The sequence below is a fragment of the Micrasema longulum genome, unplaced genomic scaffold (genome assembly GCF_059751315.1).
Source record: "Micrasema longulum isolate JH-2025_06_02 unplaced genomic scaffold, ASM5975131v1 h1tg000136l, whole genome shotgun sequence".
In the NCBI taxonomy this organism is placed as follows: domain Eukaryota; kingdom Metazoa; phylum Arthropoda; class Insecta; order Trichoptera; family Brachycentridae; genus Micrasema; species Micrasema longulum.
Window position 1 is genome coordinate 423317 of NW_028277342.1, and position 25644 is coordinate 448960.

Genomic DNA, 25644 nt, shown 5'->3' on the forward strand with positions numbered 1-25644 from the left:
AGTGATCCACCGCGTCTGTTACACACTTTAATTAGGTTGAATTTACCAATACGTTTTAGTTTTTAATTTTTTTTCAATAGTTTTCAATGTGGCCATATATGAAGCAAAGTGTAATCACATACAAAAAAATCACAAAATTTACCACTCTCTGAGAGGTGGAGATGATTCGGAATAGCTCTCTGGACTGGAATTATGAACGCTTTTATAGCAGCCACGGGTTGGTATTCTGAACGCAAAAACGCGCGTAGAAAACGCATTTTTTACGCGTATTTCCTTACTAAATACACGCGCAAATAGAGCGATCTCTTCGCGCGCAATTCCGTTCAGAATACCAGCCCCGAGGTGGTATTTTGAATGGTAAAGCATGCATAGAAAATGCTTTTTTAGCGCGTTTTACGTACTTACTACGCGCTAAGAAAGCGTTCTCTACCCGCGCTATACCATTTAGAACTCCAGCCCTGGGCGTGTTTTCTATTAAGTTTCTTTTAGAAAAAAAATCTTTTAAAAAAATAAGTTCGCCTCGTAGTGTAGTAGTTGACGCATTCGCCTATCACGCTTGAAGCTCTTAATGAAGCATCTACAGATATAAAAAAGGTTATACTTTTGGGTTCGATTTTCAGAAACATCAACATGAAACATTTGTTGGAAGATTTTATACCACTATATTTCTGACAGTAGGGTATTGAAAACTATTAAAGCATAAACATTTTTTTTTTTTAAAACAATTAACTTTCAATACAAAAAACTATTCTCCAACTTTGTTATAAAAATAAAGCGTGTAAATTAATATGAATAAATTATGGATTTCCAGACTGTCCAAGGTTCAAAGTCCGCTCTAAAATGTTTCTTTTCTTTTTTCAAACACGGTAAAAACAGTAAATAGCTCACAAATTGATATATTTTGGTAAATCAAAAAAACGCAAATATCTGTTTCTAACAAAAGCTGTTGAATTTTGTAAAGTAACAGAGCTGAAATCTTTGTCGAATTGAATGAAATTCTACCAAATTATTTTATTAACGTACTAGAAATCATTTTTAAAGTACACGTTTTTTTTATTTCTTCCTAGACCGGTTTACACAATAAAAGTTTAATAATAAACAAAAATTTGAGCTTGGTAGTCTAAATCATTGTAGGGGCTAGGCATAAACACCCAAGGAAGCTATGGGCAAGGTTTTAAAAAAAAAAACTTTACCTAATCTGCATGGCCACATTGTCAATATTATGAGTGCGAAGCTGGTTTTCATCTGATGGTCTCTGGTCTTGCAAGATTTTATTTGGGTTGTCTTTGGTTATTACGATAAATAATCGAACCGTCAATTTCTGTGTATTTGTCAATTCTGATAGAATTTGCATAAATGGTTATTGTTGGATTTCACTTGACTGTTTTTAATTATTAATTATTACCTGACTTTTCGATGTGCAATTCAGAGTTCGTTTGTTTATTATTGTTTTCAGTGAAGTATATTATTTTTACGTTATAGTGTATCCATGACGTATGACAATAGGTCATGTCTGCGAAACTTGGAATTCTGACAGATATTAAAAAATGAAGGGCAACGATAGATTTAGTAAACAAGAGAGCGGCATGTCGCACAAACCAATCATAACATGTTGGTGACATTTTCCAACTTTTCATTTATCATTCACAATTGCAACTAACTGTAAACACTCACCCAAACTTCATGGACATGTGATTGGATTTTTAGGTGCTGGCGATTGGAATTTGTTTTGTAGCTTGGAGGCTCCTCTGGTAGCTGCAATTCCCCAGGATTCGAGCGAGTGGCGAAGGTCTTATGGTAGAGTGTTTAAATCTGTGTTTATTGAGGCTACCTTTGAGAAATTTTCAAAAGATATTCTTCCCGGAGAAAACGATTGGAATATTTTGAAACAGCCCGTATTTCATATCTACTGGACAGATTGCACAGTAAGTATTTTTTTATTTTTCCCCTCTAACTTATATTTATACTCTGGCCTCTCTTTTACAAATATTCTAGATTGACAATATAGAAAAAGGACTGGTAGGTCTCATACTATGTAAATATGGGCATGCACATTACAAGTTGAAATACTTTCTCTTGCCTCGAAAATATAATCAGATTTTTAATGTTACCTCCATTAATATGAAATTTATTTACTAATTGATAAGGTCGACTTATTTGATATTGAGCAAATGTTGGTTTTTTTTTTATTTTTAAATTTACGTTTGTTTGCACAAAAAAAAAATGGTGACGAACCAGTAAAAAACTTTTAAATTCCTAAAAAAATATTTTATTGATCAAGATGCCATTTTTGTTATATGATTAGTGTCGTCCAGTATGTCCAGGGATATGATATCCCTCTAAATCCATATTTTACTATCAATATTATTATTTTTATTTGAAAATTTAATTATTAACCCTTACGGATTATTACATTATCCATTACATATATTATTTGCAATCCAAAATAATTAGTTATTTTCTAAATTAAAATCAATTTAGGTATTGCGAGTTAAGAATTAGCATAAACAGATTTTACCATAAATATATTTTTTTGAAACTGTTATCGTAAGTATCACAGGTAAAAATGATGATTTTTGCAAAATAGACCTTTCTGAATCTGGCGAGGTTTAATGTTACACGACATATTTCATAATATTAATTAAACTTTATAAATTTTATATCAAGAGTTTTTGTAGCGTTTATTTCATTTGTGTTATTTAGTTTAGGATATTCTAAAATATTTTTTTATTGCATATGTGTATGTTTATGATCACATCGACGGTGGAAAGACTAAATTTGCTAAGGGACATGTAGCCAACTTTACAAAAGAGCCAATCAAAGTTTTTTTTTTAAAATAACAAAAAATCAATTTAAGTTTTTTATTCAATTTATATAGGAATCACGCCAATATAATAGGTGTGGTGTATATCAGATTTTTTTTATTTTTTTTAAGTTGCTACATTTTGCTTAGTAAATTTTGACTTTTCACCCTTAATATTATTAATTGTAGTGCTTTCACACTTATGGATTACGCAAAGGGTATATAATTGTGTAGTTTAATCTTAACCAGTTTAAGAAACAATGTCTTAAACTCCGCTTAAAAATGAAATTCATATGACAAACTTAAGTTATGATTTGAATTCAGAGCCCGCACGATGGCAGCACCGTATGCCTATGCATGGGTAATAAGTAGGTACACAATACACCTTACCATCCGCCATATTAATATAATGTGTAACTGTGCGACCGACATTGGTGTTCTGTATTTAAGTGTCCATTTATTTGATAATATGAGTTGTGTACCATGACTTATTTTACATTGTATATGTATTTTATTTATGTAACTAATTATGAGAAAGTAACGAAAATGCAAAAACTATTTAACTTTTGCAACATACCCCAAATTGTTTTTTTTTTTTCAGGATGTTGAATCATATAAAAACACAACCAAAGATGATATTGAGGCTTGGTTCAAAGTGTTATCCCAAAACAACGTAACAGACTGGTTGATAGTTTTAGTAGAAACATACGATATTAGAAAGACCAACAAATTGCTACCTCGTACTACAGTTCTGGATAAGATAAGAAATGAGTTTGCCTCTAAGCACGGCGATCGCTGCCTCTCTGTCATTAATCCCATCAAGTCGGAGTCCAGGTCAGCGGAATCATGGCGAGGACTTGTGTCCCGAGTCAGGCACCTCCTTCTTACTGCCTATAATAAGACTCTCATTAAGTTTGAAGACCACATGAGAGAACAGAGGGAACGAAGGAATGAACCGGGGTGGAATTTTACTCAGTATTTTTTACTACAGGTTAGTTAAAAACTCATTTTATATTGAGAATATTTTTAGCATGTTCTTGTTTTGTAGATGGGGTTCATCTGATCTGACCTGAGCAGATCTATTGTAACGGATAACGGAATGGAGGGCGAGTGTTCTCATGCTGCTTAATCTCCTCCTAAAAGCTTAGGTCCTTTAAGTAACAGGCTATTGGATAGGGAAGAGTGCTCCTACAACCTCTTCTTCTTTGGCTTCTTTTGATTCACATAGATTATGTATAGGTGTTTCATCATCTGCACTGCAGAACCTACACCTAGAAGTTTCAGAAGTTTTGAGATTTTTTCAGATAAATAAATACATGAAATAGATTTAATCCTTATAGAATTTCATTGAGATAGGTAAATATCTCAAAACAGATTTTTTAAAACAGAAATTACCAGCTGTTTATAATTTAGATTATATAGAACATTAAAAAATTATCGTTGTTAATATTTTATAAGAATGTTTTTATTTTATTATTTTGTATACATTTTGGTACTTTTCATTGTTATTTTAGTGCCTATTTTCTTAAAAAGTCTGTAATTGGAGTAAATTGTAGTCAGCAGTACCTTACGGGTTATTTAACCCATTACATAATGTAGGCTGTGAATCTCAGGAAAAATAACACTACGACTAAAAAGTTAATGAATAGAAGAAGTTAGCTGCTAAAATGCCCATGTGTACAGAAAAATTAAGCCAGTTTAGCAAGCAAATTTTTTTTTAGCAGGTAGGTTGGAATGAGATCTGGGCCAGTTGAAAAATTCAGCTTTAACTTTCAAAAAGCGCAAAGTCAGAAACAGTTAAATGAAAAAAATACTTGGTTTGGAAGAATTCAAAGAGTGATTGATTACAGGAACTGAAAACAGATTGAAAGAAATCAACAAAACATATAGAATTATCTGAAAATCCATTGTAAAATTCAGATTAATTAAAGAGTTGTGTGATTCAATTTGTCGCAATTGTGACGTTTACCAAACATGTAATTTAAAAAAGGTTTTGGGTCATTCGTAATGTTTAATTCAGTTTTGCGAGTATATTGTTCATTTTCCCGAGAAATTAGAATGCTCATTTCTTTTCTCAAACAACTAAACTTTACATATGCTACTTTTATGTAAAAACTGTATGTATGTATGTTGGCTTCCTATAAATATTTGTCAAATTTACAAAAATACGATTATTTTTATCTCAGAAATCAAAATCTTTTGGAAATAAATCAAAATCTAAAAAAAATATCTCACTTGTAGTTTTTGTTTCAGGAACAATTAGCTTTAGTATTTGAGATGTTGGGTCTATACGACGAAGCGCTCGTTCAATATGATGAGTTGGACGCCCTATTCACCCAGTTTGTTCTGAATTCTTGTGTCGGAGAGACTCCCAGTTGGTTATCCAACTTTCAGAAGACAATAGTAACTTGGCAAGGAGTCTGCCTCACCCCAAACGTTCCTCTGAGAAGGAGAGAGTTACTGAAGGAAGGAAACGCAACGCTGATTGATTTTCGCACTTATTTATTCCAACGACAGAGCTCCATGTTACTCTCAACATGCCGTCCCTGGGAAGTAAGTAATTTGTTGTACTGTCATCACATGTTCACAAAGTATATGGTATAAATTTATAAGTTTGTGTTACCGTTTAGCCTAAATAAATTACATCAAATAATCAAATTTGACAAAAAAGTTTTACATAAAACATAAGTATTGTTTGTAAGCATGTAAATTGAATTCTATGTAACTTTTTTTTTAATCGTCTGCCCAACATATGAGAAAAAAACACAGTTAAAAAAATGTAGCAATATATTTTATTGAAAATATTTTTATGCAAACAAATTATAATTATTTTTTAAAAAGTATTATAATATGTACTGACAAAACACCTTTAAGGTGACATGCCATTAAAATAAAAATAAATAGTAATAATAATAATAATATACACGTGGTTTTCCTCTTGTTTTTATTGTCAATAAAAATTATTCCAACCATGATTTTTTTATATTTGTAATTGATGCTCTGTTGATTTAGTAAAAAAAGGTATTAAATTACATGTTAGTAAAAGCTAGTTACTCTAAATGTTTATTTATGATACCTACACCAATAATGTTTTTAACAGTGAGGAAATTTAGTGCTACAGGAAATCGGGTATAAAAAAATGTTTTCTTAAAAAAATTATAGCATGGCGAAGTTTCTCAAAAATGTATAAAAAATTCATAAAATGGTTTAAATAAAAATGAACTGCTTTGCAACATCACAGGTTCATATGACCACGTTTTTACAATAAATTAGAGCGTTACGGCAACTGGCAACAGATTTTTGGTTTGTGGAGTAGCCATGTTTTTCGACATTTAACAAATTATATTTGAAAAACAAAAACAAACTGTTTATCATTCCTACAAACTAATCCGATCATCTCAAATTTCAATTCATTTTTGATTTCCAATCCATTTATTAAAAAAAAAACATACATTGCAAACTCAAATTTAAGACGTACATATTATAAAAATAATAAAATACATAGAGGGACGCCTGTCAAAGTAGTAGGATAATCCTGCTTAAGAAAACCCCTACGGATACATGAAACAGAACAACATCCAGAGCGATGTTGTTCAGCATAGCAGTAGCTCATTGGCGGGATGGTCCTGTATATTGGAATACGAAATAATCTATGCTGACGCTGTCTTAGGTAATTATCAGGAACAAACAAACCAATGCTCATCATAATCTCAGGATTATCGACCATACGACGCAACAATCGATAAAAATGTGTAGTCAAATACACTATCCTTCTAGTCTCTAAGCTGTTGTAGCCCTGTACCCTGGAGAAATAATGTCGTAGAATTCCTGCAAGTCGGAGGTTTGTACAATAAACATCAGAACCATGTTTTCTTTGTTTCTTGTCAGATGTGTGTTTTGATCACTCACTGAACAGAACTTGAGGCATCATAAGCGGTGTAATTTCAAACTTTCGGTGGTGATTTTCAAAATTATAAAACTTATATATCATCGTTATAATTTTCTTTTTGGCTTAGTTTGATAGTATACAAATAAATAAAATATAATTAAAAAACCACCAAACTTACTCATTAAAAAAAAATACCAACATAATGTATTACCTTATTTCTTCACAGAAATATGTTTGGCAATATCCTCCTGTTCCAGATTGCCTCCAGGTGCCTGTCTGTTATTCACAACACAGTGAAAGAATTACAAGTTCTAGAGATGACAATGCCTGTAGGGGCTTTTGCATGCTGGGCTCTTCTGACCTGCTTGGAAGTCTTGCAGACTTGTGAAAGACTGGCCAGTAATGCATCTCATACAGTTGTGGAACAATGTGCTATGCAGCAAGCTCCTCTTTGGCACTATGCTAAAGATAAGGTTTGTAATTATTATTATTTATAGATTTTTTTATGTTAAAAGATTGTAATTTTTAGAGCCTCAAACTATAGGGCGATTTTTAATTTCAAGAGGAAAAAAATACATGTCACTCTTTATAAATTTACATGTTTTATTGAAAAAAATCTTGTTGATTAAAACAATTTAAATTGAATATCCCACAATCACATTTTACGGTAAATTTTTAACCATTTTTATTCTATAGTCATTATTGAGAACACAGGTGGAAGAACAATCTAACCCACAAAAGTGAGTTTCGAGAAAATCGCTTTTTGAAGTGTTTACAACCTGTGTTTGGATTTTTTTAAAAGTATTTTGTTTTCTACGAAAGTTTTATTTTCTGTTTGGTTATTAAATGAGGTAAAAAGAAAAGTTATTTGCATATGGTCATGTTTATACGGCCTTTTGAATGAGTCAATTTCTTAAATTGTTCTTACATCTGATAAGTAAAAATGAGTCAAGTTGTACATTTTCTTTACCAAAACTAGGGACCAACTTAAGAGACGTGGTGATATTTTTGCATGCCGCGGCATCTGTTCACAACCTAGAGTGACTATTGTTTGTATGGTGATAGCTAAGGCACGCTGTATACTAAATATGCATTGGCCGGATAAACAACCTACTGGACGTTAGGTTGTTCTTCCACCTATGTCCTCAATTGTAACATATTTTTTACATTAAAATTTAATACAGTACAGACTGAAAGCATAAGACAAATATTTTTTTCCTTAATTAATTATCAAATAGTGCGGCAACCAGTGTTCTGGTGTAGTGCCTACACTAATATGATAAGAATATCTTAAATATAACATAATTCATGTTAAAAAATAAATTAACTTACTTTGCAGTGGAAAATCTTCATAGCACACATATTCCATTAGAAATACACAATTCAATCAGATAAAATGCGATCGCATGATTTGTATGTACTGAGATGTTGTTAAGAAATGTTATTAACTAACAGGAATGTATAGTTTTTGTTATCTCTCATATCACCGACTCGGTGCATTATATTTCATGGTTTGGTAGGTATTACATATTTTATACTTACCATAAATCAGAAAATTCATATGATTACAAACAAATCCATCCGATGTGATTTGATGCATTTGTAGAGATGAAGTATTCTAATTATTTTATTCTACACTTCATCAAATGGTTTCAGAACGATGACCCGTTCTATAACAAGACTTGTCTCGGAAATCTAATTGAAATGTTTTTTAAAAGTTGTTTTGAAATCACTAATCTGTGCTTGACACTCTGCAGTGACATTTATGTACGTGTGTGGTTGATTTGTTTGGATCTGTTAATATATGGACTGCAAGGCATAGAGCAGGTTTAAACTTCACAATTCGGTTAAGCTTAGACTATACCCTGTCTGCGTAATCTATAATTGTGAAAGCACCACAAATAATGACATGAATCATTTATGTATTCATTGACACATTCCAGTGTTATCTTACTGAAATAGAATTAGAAACTTTGTTATCATGGTATCGATAGTGCATGATATTATGTACAGTGGAACATCTATATTCGTCATTAATCTGTTCCCGGGTGTCTAACAAATATGGAATATGACAAATATAGATATCATTTTTTCAATATGAAATAACTAAAACTTAATTAATCTGTTTTCAACCAAAAAATGGTACAAAAATGAAAATTAATATTTTGGAAACATTAATTCTATTGTACTAAATAGATATACATACATAATATGTAGCAGTAGAAGTGAAAAAGGAGGAAGGTTAATGTTAAAGAAGAGAGTTGCTATCAATTAAAACGAAACAGCCAATAGTAATTCCAATTCCGATCATGGGGTTTGTTTTGCCGATGATTCAGTAGCATTCAATTTAACAAAAAACTTATCCAATGATGTTTGTTTGAGTCATCCAATGGACCATTACCGGCGCGCGGCGGTAAGAGTGACACAAATACGGAAAATATTAACAAATATGCATACAATCAACCATGGCTTGTATCCACAGATCTGTTTTTGATAAAATGTTTTATTATTCTATTAATTTATAATTAAACAATAATTGCATCATTATTATTCAAAAATTACCGATATGTTTCAATATAATATTTGAATGTTGGACATTTGTTTTACATTTCTCTATACCCAGTGGTGAATGAGGTACTGCTTTGGTATATCAATTGTATTACATATATCATAACTGGAAACAAGGAACTAGAATCCCAACCGTCCATGCGCTCTGTAGCTGCAAGATGTGTTGGGATACTTACTGTAAATCACTCTTGGGGTTATTTCCATGAAAATGGCACTATACAAGGTGTTCTTTAAACCCTGTCACATCCGAAACCACGATGATCAGTATGAGCAAGAAGACATATTGGCACATTAAAATATGTTTTTAGAACAAATAAAATTTACAAAAATAAAATATTTAAAAAAAACAAATGGTTGCTTACATCTGCAGGGGAGAAATGAGGAGGAGGGAGGGGGGAGTCTAGTAGACTGTCGACCGCGCGGCCGCGCCCCCCTTTGCTTCTCCCCTGCAGAAGTAAGCAACTATTTGTTTTTTTAAATATTTTATTTTAAAAAATTTTCTTCATTCTAAACATTTTTTTTAATATGCTAATATGTCTTCTTGCTCATACTGATCATCGTGGTTTCAGATGTGACAGGGTTTGAAGAACACCCTGTATAAACTATGACCTTGCCAGGAATTAAATCCAGGACCTCAAGCGTGGTAGGCAAACGTGCTAATCAATACACTACGAGCCAGAATAATCCACCTGATTTTCCTTTTCAGGATTTTCACCTGAGAACAGTCGAGTTAAAAACAGCCATCTCTGGGTTCCAGTTGTATTTCACACTGAGAATTGTATTCTTCACTCTGCCTTGATACAACAAAAACATGTTATTAAATTCACAGAAGGCAGGGACATTTGTTGGCAGATCTAAGAATTCTGGGCAAGGCGGAGTGAAAACCATAACTAGTTCTTCTTAATAATGTTATTATACTAACCAAAATCAGATAATTTTCTACATACGAGATTTTTTTCAGTTGTGCGAACTGGGTAAGCTTTGTGGCCTTTTGCCGGGCACTCCTGATCCATCATCAGCACAACTCCATCTGGTGGTGACTTTGTCAGCCGGCATGGGGGACACCGAGACTGCCGTGAATACCTCCAGCACTTCCCTCTCCACCACCCCCATTGACAGGCTTAAGGAGTCCCTCGGATCCAAGCAGGCCTTCCAAACACATTACTTGGAGCTTGCTGAACTGGCCATGGGGACTTATAAACACATTGGAAGATTAAGGTTAGTCTCAACACTAGCGGCTCACCTAAAATATATCTAATTGTATCGTAGGGTTTAGCTCGGTTGTGAAACAGGGAGCTCCTACTGTTTAGTATTAATTAGCATTTATTGATACTATTACTGGCTTTATTTATTTCTTTCTTTTACTTTATTACCTTTATTTCTTATCCTCCCCTGACCCATCCTCATTGTACATACCTTAACATCAAGATACAAAAATAAAACACTTTGGATTTGGAACATAACATGCTCACATATATTGGCATCGACGGAGTGAGTGAAAGTGAATCGTTATCAAACTTTCCTTTGGTCAAATATACCAACCTTTTACAAAACTAAACGATTACTGAATTTTTGTAGAAAATACAGTCCGCTATATCGTTAACACCTACACTAGTCGGACAGAAGTAACTACAGTATGCTTTTACTGACATGGGGCATATGGTGTCCACAAAGAGCTCTAGGCCTCTCTGTCTGCTGTCAGTTTCTGCGCATCCTCCTAAATAGGGTTTGCTTCCTGTAGTTCTGATGTGAGTTGCCAACTGACAGTCAACAGTAGACATTTAGGACATTAAAAACTTAATACCTTGTAAAGTAGGCTCTCAAGAGGCATCCTTTGCTTGATAGCAGTTTTCACTTATTTTTTAATTTATTACAAGAACAATTGTTGTGAAGACGTTGTATGTGGTATACATTATAAAATAAATATCAATTTATATGTGCTTTCATTTATGCATGTTACTGTAGACATGTGGTTCCATATATGATGATTGAAAATGAATTTGTTTGCCTTACAGGAGTGCTCGAATAATAGGTCGTGACCTTGCGGCCTTCTATAGTGAACTGGGGGAAACTAGCAAGGCGTGTGTTTTCCTCTCAGATGCTCTCAGATCGTACGAAGAGCAGGGCTGGAAGGATTTGGCTGCACAAACTAGGATGGAACTTGTCTCTTGTTATCATAAAATGGCCGACCACGAAAGGTACAAATTCTAGTTTAAAACCTGACTGATAATAAAATTGATTATGCGTAAAATTTATCAAAATGCAAAATAGAGTAATTTATAAAAAGTAGGTTTATTGTTCATTTTTTAATTGAGTCGTGAGGCAAACAAGTTTGACTCTTTGTACGCTCGCTGTTCATTCCTACAAGCCTTTAGCATTTCAACTATTCCTAACTGTCTTTCAAGAAGCCATTGTGCGGCCACAGAGTTCGAACTGATACGGATTACACCATATTTGTTATTTTACTTTCCCCAATTTTAAACCGAGTACTGGCCATGTGTTTTTTCTGTTGTTGAGTTATCGGCTCGTGGTTACTGACTAAATGTCAGATGCGGGGGAACGGAGGGCGAGCAGGAGGCAGTTTAAATGAGAATCTTCTTTGAAAGACAGTTAGGAATATTTTAAATACTAATGGGTTGTAGGAATAATTTCCATTAATTTATTTCTAAAATGCATCACAAAAAATAAAATTAATATTACATAGGTTTTATGAAGTAAAATTTATTTCAGCATTATTTGAAAATTATTACAACTCATTATTATAATTTTAAAAATCTATAGTGTCATTTCATGTTTTTTATTATTATAATTTTCAAATTTTCATTAGGATGGTAAATATTTTTTTATAATTTTCAACAAATGTTTCCAATATGCATATTTTGAATTACCTACCTAAAATGAGGCATTTTGCGCATTATGGGACAAACGGCTCGTATTACGTTACTGTGCCATACTTGTACACAATGTTTGTCAGAATCGCACTCGGCGGGCATGATGTTTGACATCAAAATAAATTAAAACACCATCTTTGAGCCGTTTTGTATGTGCTCGTTTTTGAACCTGAAAATTATAAATGAACACATTAAGTAATATCATTCCAATTTCCGATTTGTGAAAATACCCTAATCTATCAATACATGTCATATTTATTTTAAGAATAAAAATCTATGAACAAGTCATTTACTATTTCAGATATACAAAATTGTCCGCAACTATATCCTGTACATTGGAGCTGGAAATATTGGTTAGAAATTTTTATTTTGACGAGATGACAAAATCCATCAAGACCAAGTTAAAAGACATCGCCGAATTGATACTAGCGGAACTTAATGACTGCTTCAAAATTGTGGCAGTGGAAGTTTTACCTTCGGAGAGAGAAAACCACGTTAAAGATTATCCCGTAAAGGTATGCCTTTGCATCGAGAGCTTCTTTCCTCGGGAAGTGATGTGCCAGAGGGCGGCCATCAGCCTGGATGAACAGGATCCCAAGAAGCCGGAGAGGCGGACGGAGAAGACTAATAAGACTGAATTATCCAATGTAAATTCTAGTAGTAATCAGGCGTCACCTGTGAAAAGGAACGTTTCCATGATCCAGAATATTCCGGAAACATCTAATGAACCTGAATATGTTTCAAGGTACATACATTATAAGTTCATACTAAATCTCACTAAACCAATTTTTTTTTTTCTGTATTACAAAAACAATGCATGCCTTATTTTCGAATATCTTAAGTCAATTATCAAGACAGCTGACAGGTGTACATAAATATGATCGTTTTATCATGTTCTTACTTTAAAACTGTTACTAATCAATGAAATTTAATTGAAATTTTCTGTCAATGATTTCATTAATGTAAATATGTATGTAGTTAAGATGAAATAAAATAACAATTAATAACATATATGTACAGTGCGTTGCAATATTTAATAAACCCATCTCGATGTGTTAGTGCCTGTTGGTGAACCACATAAACATAAAAATTTTATTTGTGTTAGTAGGCACGCTAGAATATTTTGTTTGAAAATGTTCTGTTACTAGCACATTAACACAGGGTTATTTAATATTCGAGTGCACTGTAAACAAATCATATGTATTGCAAATAACAGTTTATACTCAAACTAAAATAATAAAACATGTAGTAAGTTAATAAAAAAGTTAAGTTGTAATTAAAAACAAAATACAGTAAAACCTCGTTTTTACGTTCCTCAATTTTACATTTTCCCGCTTTTTACACCGAAATGTTCAGGATTCATTTTTCTTCATACAAATATTTCCCCCAATTAACGCTGTTTACATTTTTCATAACCCCGGTTTTACGCTTAAAAAAATTTCGGAATTCGTTTGATGTGTCAAAAACGCCAAAATTATGTCGTAATAATAATGCCGCGGCCCGCACGCCGCCGCGTGTGCCACGCAAATGAAGAATAAAAACAGGTAAACAACTAATAAAGGATAAATTATTCTCTTAACCAAAATTCAAAGCAGGTGCAGTGTAATTGACCTTTTTGTTTAAGTGTTCCTAGTTCCTATTAACCTTTAAGGGTTAGTCTTAGTTTTAATTTGAACAAAAACGTCATATTGACTTGTACAAATCATGATACACAGTTGACAAACGTTTAGAAACAATAAAGTTTTAATATCATTGAATTGCGATGTTTAAAACATAACAATAGAAATATTTAAAGTTATAAAAAATATGGTTTAAAAAGCCGCCAACTATATGACAGTTGTGTTTAGTGATGCCATAGAAAAAAAGGGATACCGTAATAATAAAATTTCCGAACATTTAGGGGAAAAATATCTAATGTTGTTTTATGCAAATTCAAAATTCTATTTTTGTTTTTTTTTATTTTCACATAAAATAATTTTAACATGCTGTTTTTAAATCAAATTACAGAATACATAATATTGTTTGAAAATATAAAAAAATATTTTTAGTGAAATCATTGAAAATAGGTAAAAAAATTATTGTCAATTTCCACGTATCACCGATTTTACAATTTTTCTGGAAGTATATGTACACTATAGTGTAGCAAATAATTTTTTTCAATGTTATTCCTATTTTTTCCATACATTTTTCATTTCCTCACTTTAGCGTTTTCTTCAGTTTTACACTTTTTTCTTGCTCCCTTGAAAAATGTAAAAAGGGGATTTTACTGTATAAATAAATATCGGTTTAAATTTTTACTAAATTACATGCACATTCACACACACTTCATGTCACTTCAATATTTTTTCACAGTTGTAGGTTAGATGATTTGAAGCCCCCAAACCCCCTATTGCGTCCCCTGAACATGACCTTACGGTTAGATTGGAAAGAAGATAAAACATTAGATACCGCATCAGTTCAGTGTAACATCTCCAAGACCAAGCTCAAACGCTCGGATAGTGCTAAGTACAGAAAGCCATCGGCCACCCGACGGAGTGACTACACCCAATGTGTCGGCTTATCTAACTTCTCTATCAAGCCGGGGTTGAATGATATAGTTCTAGAAACAGTGGCGCACCAAGCCGGTTTGTTCCGGCTTGGCCAAATATCTCTCATTGTGGAAGAGAAATTGGAGTATTTATCCAATGCTTTGTCAGCCTGCAGAATCTGTTACGAAGTTGTGACACGAGGCATCAATGTGGTTCTTAATAAAGTTGACCCTAAAAAGGATTTATTAGCTGGTATCGAGCATCCGATGGAACTCGTTGTAACTAGTGGAAGTACGAGCATAACAGAGGTATGTAATAAATTTCTTTTAGTTAGTTGTATCTTTCTTTGATTTCAATTCGATGCTCATGTTTGCTTAGTTATTTATATTTTTTATTGTAGCATTTAAAATGACAGGTCTTGACAAATTTTGTTACAAACAGATAGGTCCATTATTTTTGTACTAGATTTAATTTGTCAAGATCAAATCAATTCCCCGTCTGTAAATGTTGCATCAGAGTAAAGGACTTTAACTATACACTAGAGTCTCGACAATCCGAACAGGCAAAAAACAGAACCTTGTTGGATTACCAAGGGGTCCAGGTTGTGGTCTGCAATACTTTAATGGTAATAAACATATGAAATGATTATGATAAAATTATAAATAAAGTTATCAATGAAACTTCTTGGTTTAGTTTTACTTTTTATTATTTTGACTAACGAGCGCTTTCGGCTAAATAGGCATCTTCAAGATGCTTTTTGAACTGAAGATAAAAAAACAGAAGTTGAAGTAGTTTTCTCGATGATTGACAACAGACTGCTTAGCGCGGCACTCGGCGCAGTTGAAATGCCTTCCCCGCAACCGACCCCGACCCATCGGTCCGGATTATTGCGGCGAACACCGGATAAGCAGGGTTCTGGATAAACGCGGCCCTACTGTATCATATTCTTTGTTTGTCCTTTGTATGTCTAAATGCAAGGAAAATAATCACATCAATATGTATATTACCTATTTATGGTGGTTGAATTAATTTTACACGCATACATATCGAGAACATTATTTAAATTTATGGTATAATTAGTTTTTTTATAAATGGGGTTAGTCTGCCTGAGCCCTGCGAAACCTATCAATGTTCACATTTTAAAACTATTTTTTTCTAATACACTAGCGCCACAGTGGTTAATATGTATATCAAACATGTCATAGGTCATAGATTATTATTTTTCCCTATTTTGTTCTAAATTTAAAGTGATGAAAAATACATAAAAAGTAATTGATAATACACTTGATATATTATGGTTATGTCAAACTGCCTCATGCAAAGAATATGTAGAAATTTTATAAGATCACCTTAAGAAGATGTGCAGTTGAAAGCAGTTTGATGAATAGGTATTTGAACATAGTTTTTCTGTCACTCTCTCGCAGATGCCTGCCTGATACTATGCGAAAAAGACAACTGCACTTCGGACTGATTATGCCTAACTAAAATAAAAAAAACTCGATGTCTTGTTTTCCTGGTTTCCGTTTCCCAGAACTGAACGGATTTTAAAAAAATTTTTGAGAAAGATTATGAAAATCAAACTTTCTGTATCGGTACCTTTTGCGTTTTTCAAAAATATTTATCATATTTGTATACCGTACGTCTGAAGATGGCAGATAAAACTGGGCGCAAGGGTTTTTGAATGGGCCTCGTGCTCCCATAAGAAACAATTTATCAAAAAAACAAAACGATAGACACCAATAATAAATATCTATAGTATGTAAAAAAAAACATAGCTCGAGTGCCAATATCCAGTGAGAAAATACAGGAACACATTTATATCAAGAAAAGTGAGACCGTGCTTCTTCTTACTTGTCAATGTGTAACACATTAGTATAGCTACAAAATCAGCATTTTTGAGTTACCCATTAAAAATACAAATTTATTTCGTCCTCCATTAATGCTACAAATAGGTATGCAGTGATTCATTCAAATCATATTATGATGGTTTGAATGCATGCCTTCCCTGTTTTGTAGTATTTATGGAGGAGAGTAATAATAATAAGTAATAACAAACAAAATTAAAAAGAAGCGGATATATTCCTTGGTACCTACACTCTACACTACGCCCACAGATGCGTTTCTACTATCATCTCCCAGGGAACAGCCGAATGTGAACCAAGTGTTTTTACAGTTATTTACTAGGAAAAGGATAATAGATCCTGTTTACTGCACACCAAACCTGTTGTTAACCTTAATAATAAGTTAAGGAATGCTATCTTTGTTTAGTTTTTTTAATTTTACTTTTTGTGCTGTTACATGTTCACTTAATTGCCATACTTACTAGTTCTTTGCTCAATGTATTATTATTGCGTTTTTTAAAATATTTTTTTATTATTAACTTTTTAATATCATTCTTATGTTGTTGAAATTCCATTCGTCGATGCGTTTTGAAGCTGCAAGATTTTTGTGATGTTAACTATCATATTATTTTTATCATATTATGTAAATGTTATCAACTATCAAATTTCTAAATTTAGTAAATGGGGTCTAGAATTTCAACCGTCCATGCGCTCAGTAGCTGCAAAACTTGTTGTTATCTAACTTCCAACTTTATAAATTTGATTTTTATTTCGTTTTTAAAAATATCACTTAAACTCTAAACTTCATTGTCAAATAAAAAAATTAAAAATAAAAATGTAAATATGAGCTAGATTTCTTATTGCCCATGCGCTCTGTAGCTGAAAGACGTTGTGTTATCTAGCTCATATATATCATAATTGTTATATATCATAATTGGAGACGAGGAACTAGAATCCCAACCGTCCATGCGCTCTGTAGCTGCAAGATGTGTTGGGATATTTATTTATTGTACAGCGCCCTTGAGGTGATTTTCACAAAAATGGCGCTATATAAATTATCCATACATTATTATTATTATTAGAGTAAAAAAAGGTGTCTTTAGTGGATAAATCACAAATGGTGATTTTGAAGTGACCTAGTTGTAGTAATTACCCCGCGATATTATGTAAGCATATTGGATTAATATTTTACGTTTATTTCAATGTTTTAGAACTGCACTATACAGCTGAGAACATCCCTAGGCCTTACACTGAAGCAGAGGAATGCCAAGTACCAGAGTTTAGTCCGGGAACTGGATATCGACATACCTCCGTGTCAACCGTTCAATACAGTTTCCATTCCACTTATTGTATTTGCTCTCTTACCTCCCAAGAAGGATGACAAACCAATTGAGCACAAGGTAATATAAGCACCGCCGAATGGAATATGATATTCAAAATTAGATACTCATTTTTTAATCTTCTCGTGTAGCAATGCATTTTATTTCCTCGTGGCCTGATCTTTATCTTTGTATTATTTATTTTATTAGGTAAACAAACAGTATGTACACAAATATTGCCAATTTCTTTGTATACGAGTGTAAGACACTCATGCACACACCAAAAAAATTGTTTACACTTAATACAGTAATTTAAATTATGTTCAATATAATAAATGTAAAAGAAACGAAATGAAAAAATATGGATATAAACATGATTGTGTAGATTTAACATTTTTGTACAAAAAGATTCAAATGTGTTTTTGACTAGTAAACAATTGATCGAATTTGTCGTGATTATTAACTTATTTTGCTTATAATGTATTCATTGTTGTTGACAGGCGCCATGCCGCAATTGGTTAGACGGCCAACTGTGAAATGGTATTACGGGTCCGACTTCCGCCAGTGCAAGAAAAAATCTGAGAATTATTTTTTTCTTAATTGGTCTGGGTGTTGTGGTGTATTTTTCATAACTTCCTTCCATATCCTCTCTTTCCCAGCTGCTGACAAGCCTCTAAAATATATGTATTTAAAAAGATATACGATGGACTTTCTCTTAGTTTGGTGGTGTTTGACACGATTTTATATTTTTTTGTCTCTCAATTTGATATTCTAAATGATGCGAACGCCACAAACTTGCAAAAGTATTAATAAATTTAAAAAAATTGTATTTTTCATTAGAATATCATTATGAATGAGAAAATTTCTTTACGAAAATGAAAGGTCCTACATTTTGCACAAAATTTCAGTCTGTTCTATGCAGATACTAGTAAAACATCAATTGATTTAAAAAAAAAGTATATTTTGATATTTCTAGGTCTGGTTACAATGCCCATGGTGGGAGAATCCTGTTGTTGTGAGTTTACAATTTTCACCACCTCTCACCGCTATTTGGAAATTGCTGACTTCCAACACTAGGAAAATTATTCACGTAACTCTTGGCGTTTCAACTTGTGACCAAGTTTCCCTCTCTGTGTGGAAACCCACCCTGCAGACGCAAGCTAACGTCACTCTGGTTAATCTCAATCCTAAAGGAGATTATAAATATGTAAGTTATCATGCATTCTATGTAGTATATTTAAGCTATTTTTTTTTTATATTTGTTTAAAAATTTTGATATTAAAGCAGTCCTAGATTGGGAGATTGTATTATAGTTCTAACACTCAACTTACACAATACTTGTATTAAAACTAAATTTTATATGCAACTATAAAACCTAGCTAGTCGGGACCAAAAACAAATCACTTTTGGTAGTAAAATTGTGTTAAAAAATAAATCTTATCACTCCTGTATGTACAGACTTTGGGTGCGAGTGGAATATCAGTATCCTTCATGTGGGAGTTACAAATGGACCCCCTGGAGAAGCCGATGCCCATAAAGACCATGTTCTCCATGTCCTACTCTGTCTCCGGAGGGGATGACGATAGTGTTGAAGTCCTGGAATATAAATGCCCTTTTGAAATGCAAGACTACACCACGCTGTTCTTGGTCAAGTCAAAGGTTGAGCCCACCAAGGGATCGGAGTTCTGTAGATCTTCCCAAATGTGCTACCTCCAGTTGTCAGTCCAAAAGGTTAGAAACAGTATTTTTTCTATTTAATTAACTATACACTGTTTTTTTTAATGTCTGAAACAGCATTAATATAAGCATTTTAAATCAAATGTTCGTAAAAGTGTAATTTTGAGATATTGAGGTACCTATTTTTAGTTTTAAAAAATACCGAAATGCACATTCAGAACTTTGGAATCAATCTAACAATATGTTGTGACCACCATAACGTGGGATCAATGCTTATAACTAGATAACTTCAAAATCAGCATTTTTGAGTTAACCACTAAAATCATGTATTTGTATCATTCATGAAGAAAGATTCAAATATATGTTTTTAGTGGGTAACTCAAAAATGCTGATTTTAAAGTTATTTAGTTATAGTACTGAGCCTACATTATGATTTTATATATCATGGTACATTGTATTCAAAATTGATTTAAGAGTCCTCCTCTCTATGATAACCTGTTCTGAGAAGGAGTGATGTTTGTAATGTTTCTTTTATTGAATATTTTTTTAGCAGGATTATGTTCAAAATTGATTTAAGAGTCCTCCTCTCTATGATAACCTGTTCTGAGAAGGAGTGATGTTTGTAATGTTTCTTTTATTGAATATTTTTTTAGCAGGATTATGTTCAAAATTGATTTAAGAGTCCTCCTCTCTATGATAACCTGTTCTGAGAAGGAGTGATGTTTGTAATGTTTCTTTTATTGAATATTTTTTTAGCAGGATTATGTTCAATGTTTAAATAATAAAACCTATGTTTTTTTTGAGCAGGTAAACGAGACTGATCACAACTCTCTAATGTATGAAGTTTTAGCAGATCAAACTATGTGGGCCGTGTGTGGAAGAACAGCGGGTATGCTAATCTAACTACGTTTATAGATTTATTTTACATGTTATTAAATTGAAGACATAGCCTATTAGATCAATAAAGACAGTTAAGAAGGGAATATTTATGGATGTCGAGGCTTTAACCAGTCTCTTTTTGGTGTTAATAGGCCTCGGTTTTCTCAGTGTTCATGTATGGTGTGGAGTGTTGGACACTGAGAGAATCTGATTCCATGGACAGCTAGACGTACAAATATATCCATACTCCGGGAACTGGACAATTGAGAAAGACTAACATCTTTCTTAAAATATTTATTTCCTTTGCCAAAATATAATTTATCAACAGTTCTACACTTTCTTGAAAAGAGGAGAATTCTGCAAATATAATTAAAAAATCAACAGATAGTGTTGAAGAAATACGGATTTTCTATCATAGGCAGAATGGCGAATGGTACACAGAGTGTAAAGTGGCCGCAAATTAGTCAATGACAGATCCTAAGTAAATGTATATGCCTAGATTTCATCCTTGTTTTGCTATCCATCTCTGTTGTAATATGTTAATCTTAATAACTCCTTAAGGGGTGAAATCCAGTCCTTGTCTATAAACATTTGGACGAACTCAAAAGATTGTTGATCCACGTGGTAGCCTTTTAAAATTCCTATCGCCATCTTGCAGTGTCAGAATGCAAATTTTGTATTTGCCAAAGTGTTTTATGGAAATATGAGTCATATCTCCACAGAGTGTCAGAATGCAAGTGTTCTATTGTCAAAAATGTTGAGCAGAGATAATATGAGGCATTTATAACACTTGCATTCTGCCACTGTGATCTGTTGATTATTTTGTCAGGACTAATGTGCAATTCATATAGGTTTTTAAATAAAGTTTTTTTTAAATAATTTTTATTAAAGGAGTGATTACAATGGATAATACGGAACCTCAAACAGTGACTCTGGATGTAATGCCCCTTATAACTGGCCATCTTCCTTTACCAGCTGTACGACTCTCCAAATACATAGCAGCTAGTCAACCAGTGACTATGAAAGGTATATACAAACTACATCTTATTCATACATATGTATAATTAAATCAGTAATCTTATGGTTGTGAATGAGAAAATTCAGTGGTTTTAAAAAACAAATATTTGATTACCAAACTACACCAAAATTTAAAAAAAAAACATGATGCATTATCATTTCCATGATTTTTTTCAATTACTTCGCCTGTGATGTCACGAGTTGTCGTTGGTGAATTGCTGATATTTAAAAGAAGACTTTAATGTCAAAATACATTAAAAGTTGAAAAAAGTGGCTACCCGGAAACCGGAAATCTTTCACAACACATAACAATGCTATAATTGTTTGATTATTGTCAACAAGAACCTATGACGTTTCAAAGTAGTTCATTTTTATTAAAACCATTGTTATTTATTGTTCATACATTTTTGAGCAACTTTGCCGTACAATAAATTAAATGCTCTATTTTTTACTGCTATATGAAACCATTTTTATATCAAATGATTTGTAGCACTGAACTTCCTCATTAATAAATAAACTATGTTGCTTAAAAATGTCATCCTTAAAGATTATACCTCGTTAAGCAGGCAGTACATAAGATACTAAGAATAAATGTATTGAATAACAAACATATTTTAACAAGCACAAAATGTATTAGATTTTTTTTTAAATACCTGAGATATATGAAGTAATATTTATAAACAAACAAACTAGATAGAATAGAATGTGCAGACCTCGCTTCCTCTACATTCATACATCTTCTCATGCATGCATGATGATCATTACAACTGTTGGCATGTCCATCTTCATGTATTTATTGAAATTGGTCATGGCATGTGTTTCTCAGTCTTTTTATCCCTAGTTAACATACTTCTCAGATACACAAATTCTTCTACCTGATTCAAAAAATCTCCATTCACAAAGATACCACATTTAGCCATACTTTTATTCCTTTCAAAAACCATCACTTTAGTTTTATCATCATTATTTTAAGAGTCTTATTGTAACAATTTTCGGAATATTTTTTTAAAAATAGATTGATTGAATACCTTCATAGTTTGTCATAATTTCCCGAAATACAAAAACGTATTCTTAAATAGCCTAGGCAATAAAAAAAACACTAATATATATCCAGTATGTACTAAAATTGTTGTATTTTTCTTTACTTTTATAGATGGTCGCAAGGTAGACGCAATGAATAGCTCTCATCATCCAAGACTCGAACCTTTCAAGCCCGGACAAGTGTATCATAGCGGCAAAGCGCAACAGGTTCATGTCTTGGCTAGTGCCAGTAGTAACGAACCACATTAGAAATTTCCAGAACCATTGAAAATATTCATGATTCACTCGACTCCCAAACGCTTTGCGTAGAACACTAGAAACCCAACATCGCATTTAAACTTTACTATTTCAAAATAATAATCAAGTGTCTAAATGTATTCGACTGTACGCGAAAATAATTAATTTAAGAAATAGGGATTATAAGCTAGTAGGTGAATTCTATTCAAATTTAATGCGCATGTTTACTTTATTTTTTTACATTATATATAAGAGACAGCTGATATAATGTTAGCTCGTGTATAGTTCTAAATAATATTTGGTGTAAATACTCAGATTTTGTTGTTTCTTCTAAGATCCAATATGAGTCGCTTAAATAGATAGATATTTTTTTATTTAAGTGTTTTGAATTTTATGATACGCTAACTTGTTTAACCACGCGTATGTGCCATCAATTCAGCATTAACCATTCTTTTGTATATTTATTTATTTATTTCATATATGTATTATTATTATGAGTTACACTAACAGCGTTAAGCTGATGCATGTACATTTAATGCACTGTGTTTTAAACACATAAAATATAGAAAAAACTATTCACATGATACAGGGTGCTCGCTGGGAGGGTTTACCACTTTGTTTGGCCGCCATTTTGGTAAACATTAATTTTTACAGTTAATATTTGGCAGTCGTAAAGTATAGACGTGGAAAATTTATTATGAAAAAATACTCAATAAACCAACATGTTTTAATCCTAAAAGCATTTCATCAAAATCAATCATCAATTATTGTGACGGCTAGAAATAATGTACCATCAAAACCCTCTATTTATTGTTTAGTGAAAGATTTCGAGATAAGAGGCTCTTTAGCTGATAACCGCAGCCTACCACAGGCTACAACGTACGAGAAGATTAGTTGAAAACATCGCTGCTGTTCTAGAAAGTGTTCAAAACAAACCATCAACTTCAATCCAACACCGTGCTCAAAAAATTGGACTAAAACAATAACTTTGTGGGAAATTATGCATGAAGATTTGCATTTGTATCCATTTAAAATTCAATTCACACAAAAGCTTCTTCCACAAGACCATTTAAGACGCTGTTCATATGCCAATATGATGTTACAGCTTGCTCATGGTAACCATATTTTTTTATTTAATTGACACATTAAGTCGGTTTTGGTCAACAGAAAATCCTAGAACTATTCATCAGTCACCTTTGCATCCATTAAAAGTGACAGTATGGTGCGCTATATGGTCTGGAGGAATCATTTGCCCTTATTTTTATGAAGATGAACGTGACATTACAGGGTCTAGTGTAAAGAAGTTATCATAACATGATTGATAACTTTTTGACAACAAAATTGGATGCTTAGGGCTCGATACATGTGGTCAACAGGAGGGTGCGACTTAAAATACAGCCAATGTTACAATGGAACTGCTGAGAGATTTGTTTCCACAAAAAATCATTTCAAGAAATGGTGATGTCGATTGGCCTTCACGGTTGCCGGATTTAACAGACCCGGACTTCTTTTTGTGGGGATATCTGAAGAGCGAGGTTTATGTCAACAAACCAGAAACACTCGAGCAACTTAAACAAAACATTTGTGACAAAATCAATGAAATACCGGTTGAAATTTGTGAAAATGTGTTGAAAAACATTATAGAAAGGGCCATCATTTGTCAGGCTAACAGAGGCGAACATTAAGCGGACCTTGTCTTCCATACGTTTTCCAACGTACAATAAAACTTTTATCAGCATTAAACCATTTTGTTTTCATTTTCCATAAAGTTATACAAAAATAAATTAGTAAAACTTCCCGGCGAACACTCTGTATAATTATTATATCATGGGATAACAGACACTATCTTTTTTTGCATACAGCCATTGAAAATAGAAATCGTATCATGGGGTAATTACTACAACTGAGTAACTACAAAATTGGCATTTGTGAGTTACCCACTAAAAACCCTTTTTTTTTATTTCTTCATGAAAGCTACAAATGGGCATGTATCATACGATAGATTGGTATGTTTTCATTTCTTATGTTCTGTGGAGATATTTAGTTTTAACAGTGCCTGCTTGTGCTTCGATTCCGTGAGTCATTATGGGTCTGATTAGTTTTTTGTATATTCTGACTTTGCTTAGTATATTCCGCTAGCATATGCTTATTTTCCCAAACAGACTCCCTCAGGCATTCGAAGAAAACTGCTGCTTTAATAGTCGGTTCTTTGACTTCATTATACAGATCACTTCAAAAATTGCAATTTTATATATAAAATAAATTTGCATAAATTACATTCGCACTTAAATTGCATATAATTTTCATATTTAAATTACGTTTCAGTAAAGTAAATTACTTTTAGTATCGTGTTTATACACAGAAAATTTCACCAATACAATAAAAAGTAACTTTTGTCTGTATAAAATTGATATTCAAGCATTTTTGCTGCAAGTTTGTACAGTTACCAAGGAAAAACTTTTTACAATACATAAATATTAACTCTAGTATTTTTTTATTTGCTGTCATTACGACAATGTTCAAGCGCACAACCGCTCTTCCGTGAAAAATTATATTAAAAAGATTTTAATATTAAACATCGAAACCATGTACAGGTAAAATATTATTTAATTAAATTATTACTGCCTCTGTCATCGTAAACCATATATATTTAAGCTAAAACATGTTTAAAAGCTCCTGTTATTTTTAATTTTTATCTAGTCAATGCTTGTCTTTCACTTTAAAGCAGATTATTTTTTTGTTAGGAGCTACTTTAGTTTGCCATTCAGAGGGTGCTTATAAAAATATCATTTGGATGTCCCCATCAAAAGTTTTTCTATTGATGTACTCATGTAACTTTTAGTTTTATGTACATCAATGCTAAATATCCCTAGTTGCATTTTGAGCTATTTTATACCACATTTTAACCTAAAATGGGTTAAAAATGCCATTTTGTTTATTACCCAATTATATTT

General features: G+C 32.5%; 1 protein-coding gene and 1 long non-coding RNA gene across 5 annotated transcripts in view; one reads left to right on the top strand and one right to left on the bottom strand.

Moving 5' to 3' along the window:
- The first annotated feature begins 1292 nt into the window (after nt 1–1292).
- On the top strand, nt 1293–24433 carry SIDL (SIDL trafficking protein particle complex subunit 10). Its single transcript, XM_088242415.1, has 15 exons — nt 1293–1611; nt 1708–1925; nt 3405–3794; nt 5057–5356; nt 6950–7165; nt 10222–10478; nt 11276–11458; nt 12453–12896; nt 14504–14987; nt 17732–17920; nt 18816–19046; nt 19298–19570; nt 20324–20405; nt 21287–21421; nt 22566–24433. The coding sequence occupies exons 1-15, from the start codon at nt 1548–1550 to the stop codon at nt 22700–22702; spliced, it is 3603 nt and encodes a 1200-aa protein (XP_088098541.1). The 5' UTR covers nt 1293–1547; the 3' UTR covers nt 22703–24433.
- The window catches only part of LOC148284269 (uncharacterized), a 56362-nt gene continuing 42909 nt past the window's right edge, over nt 12192–25644 (bottom strand). For 2 of the 4 annotated variants that reach the window (XR_015825373.1, XR_015825371.1), the window contains exon 4: nt 12705–12826. This is a non-coding gene — a long non-coding RNA (uncharacterized LOC148284269). Of the gene's footprint in view, nt 12321–12691; nt 12827–25644 lie in introns of those variants that run through there. The other 2 variants (XR_015825372.1, XR_015825370.1) reach the window with 2 other exon arrangements.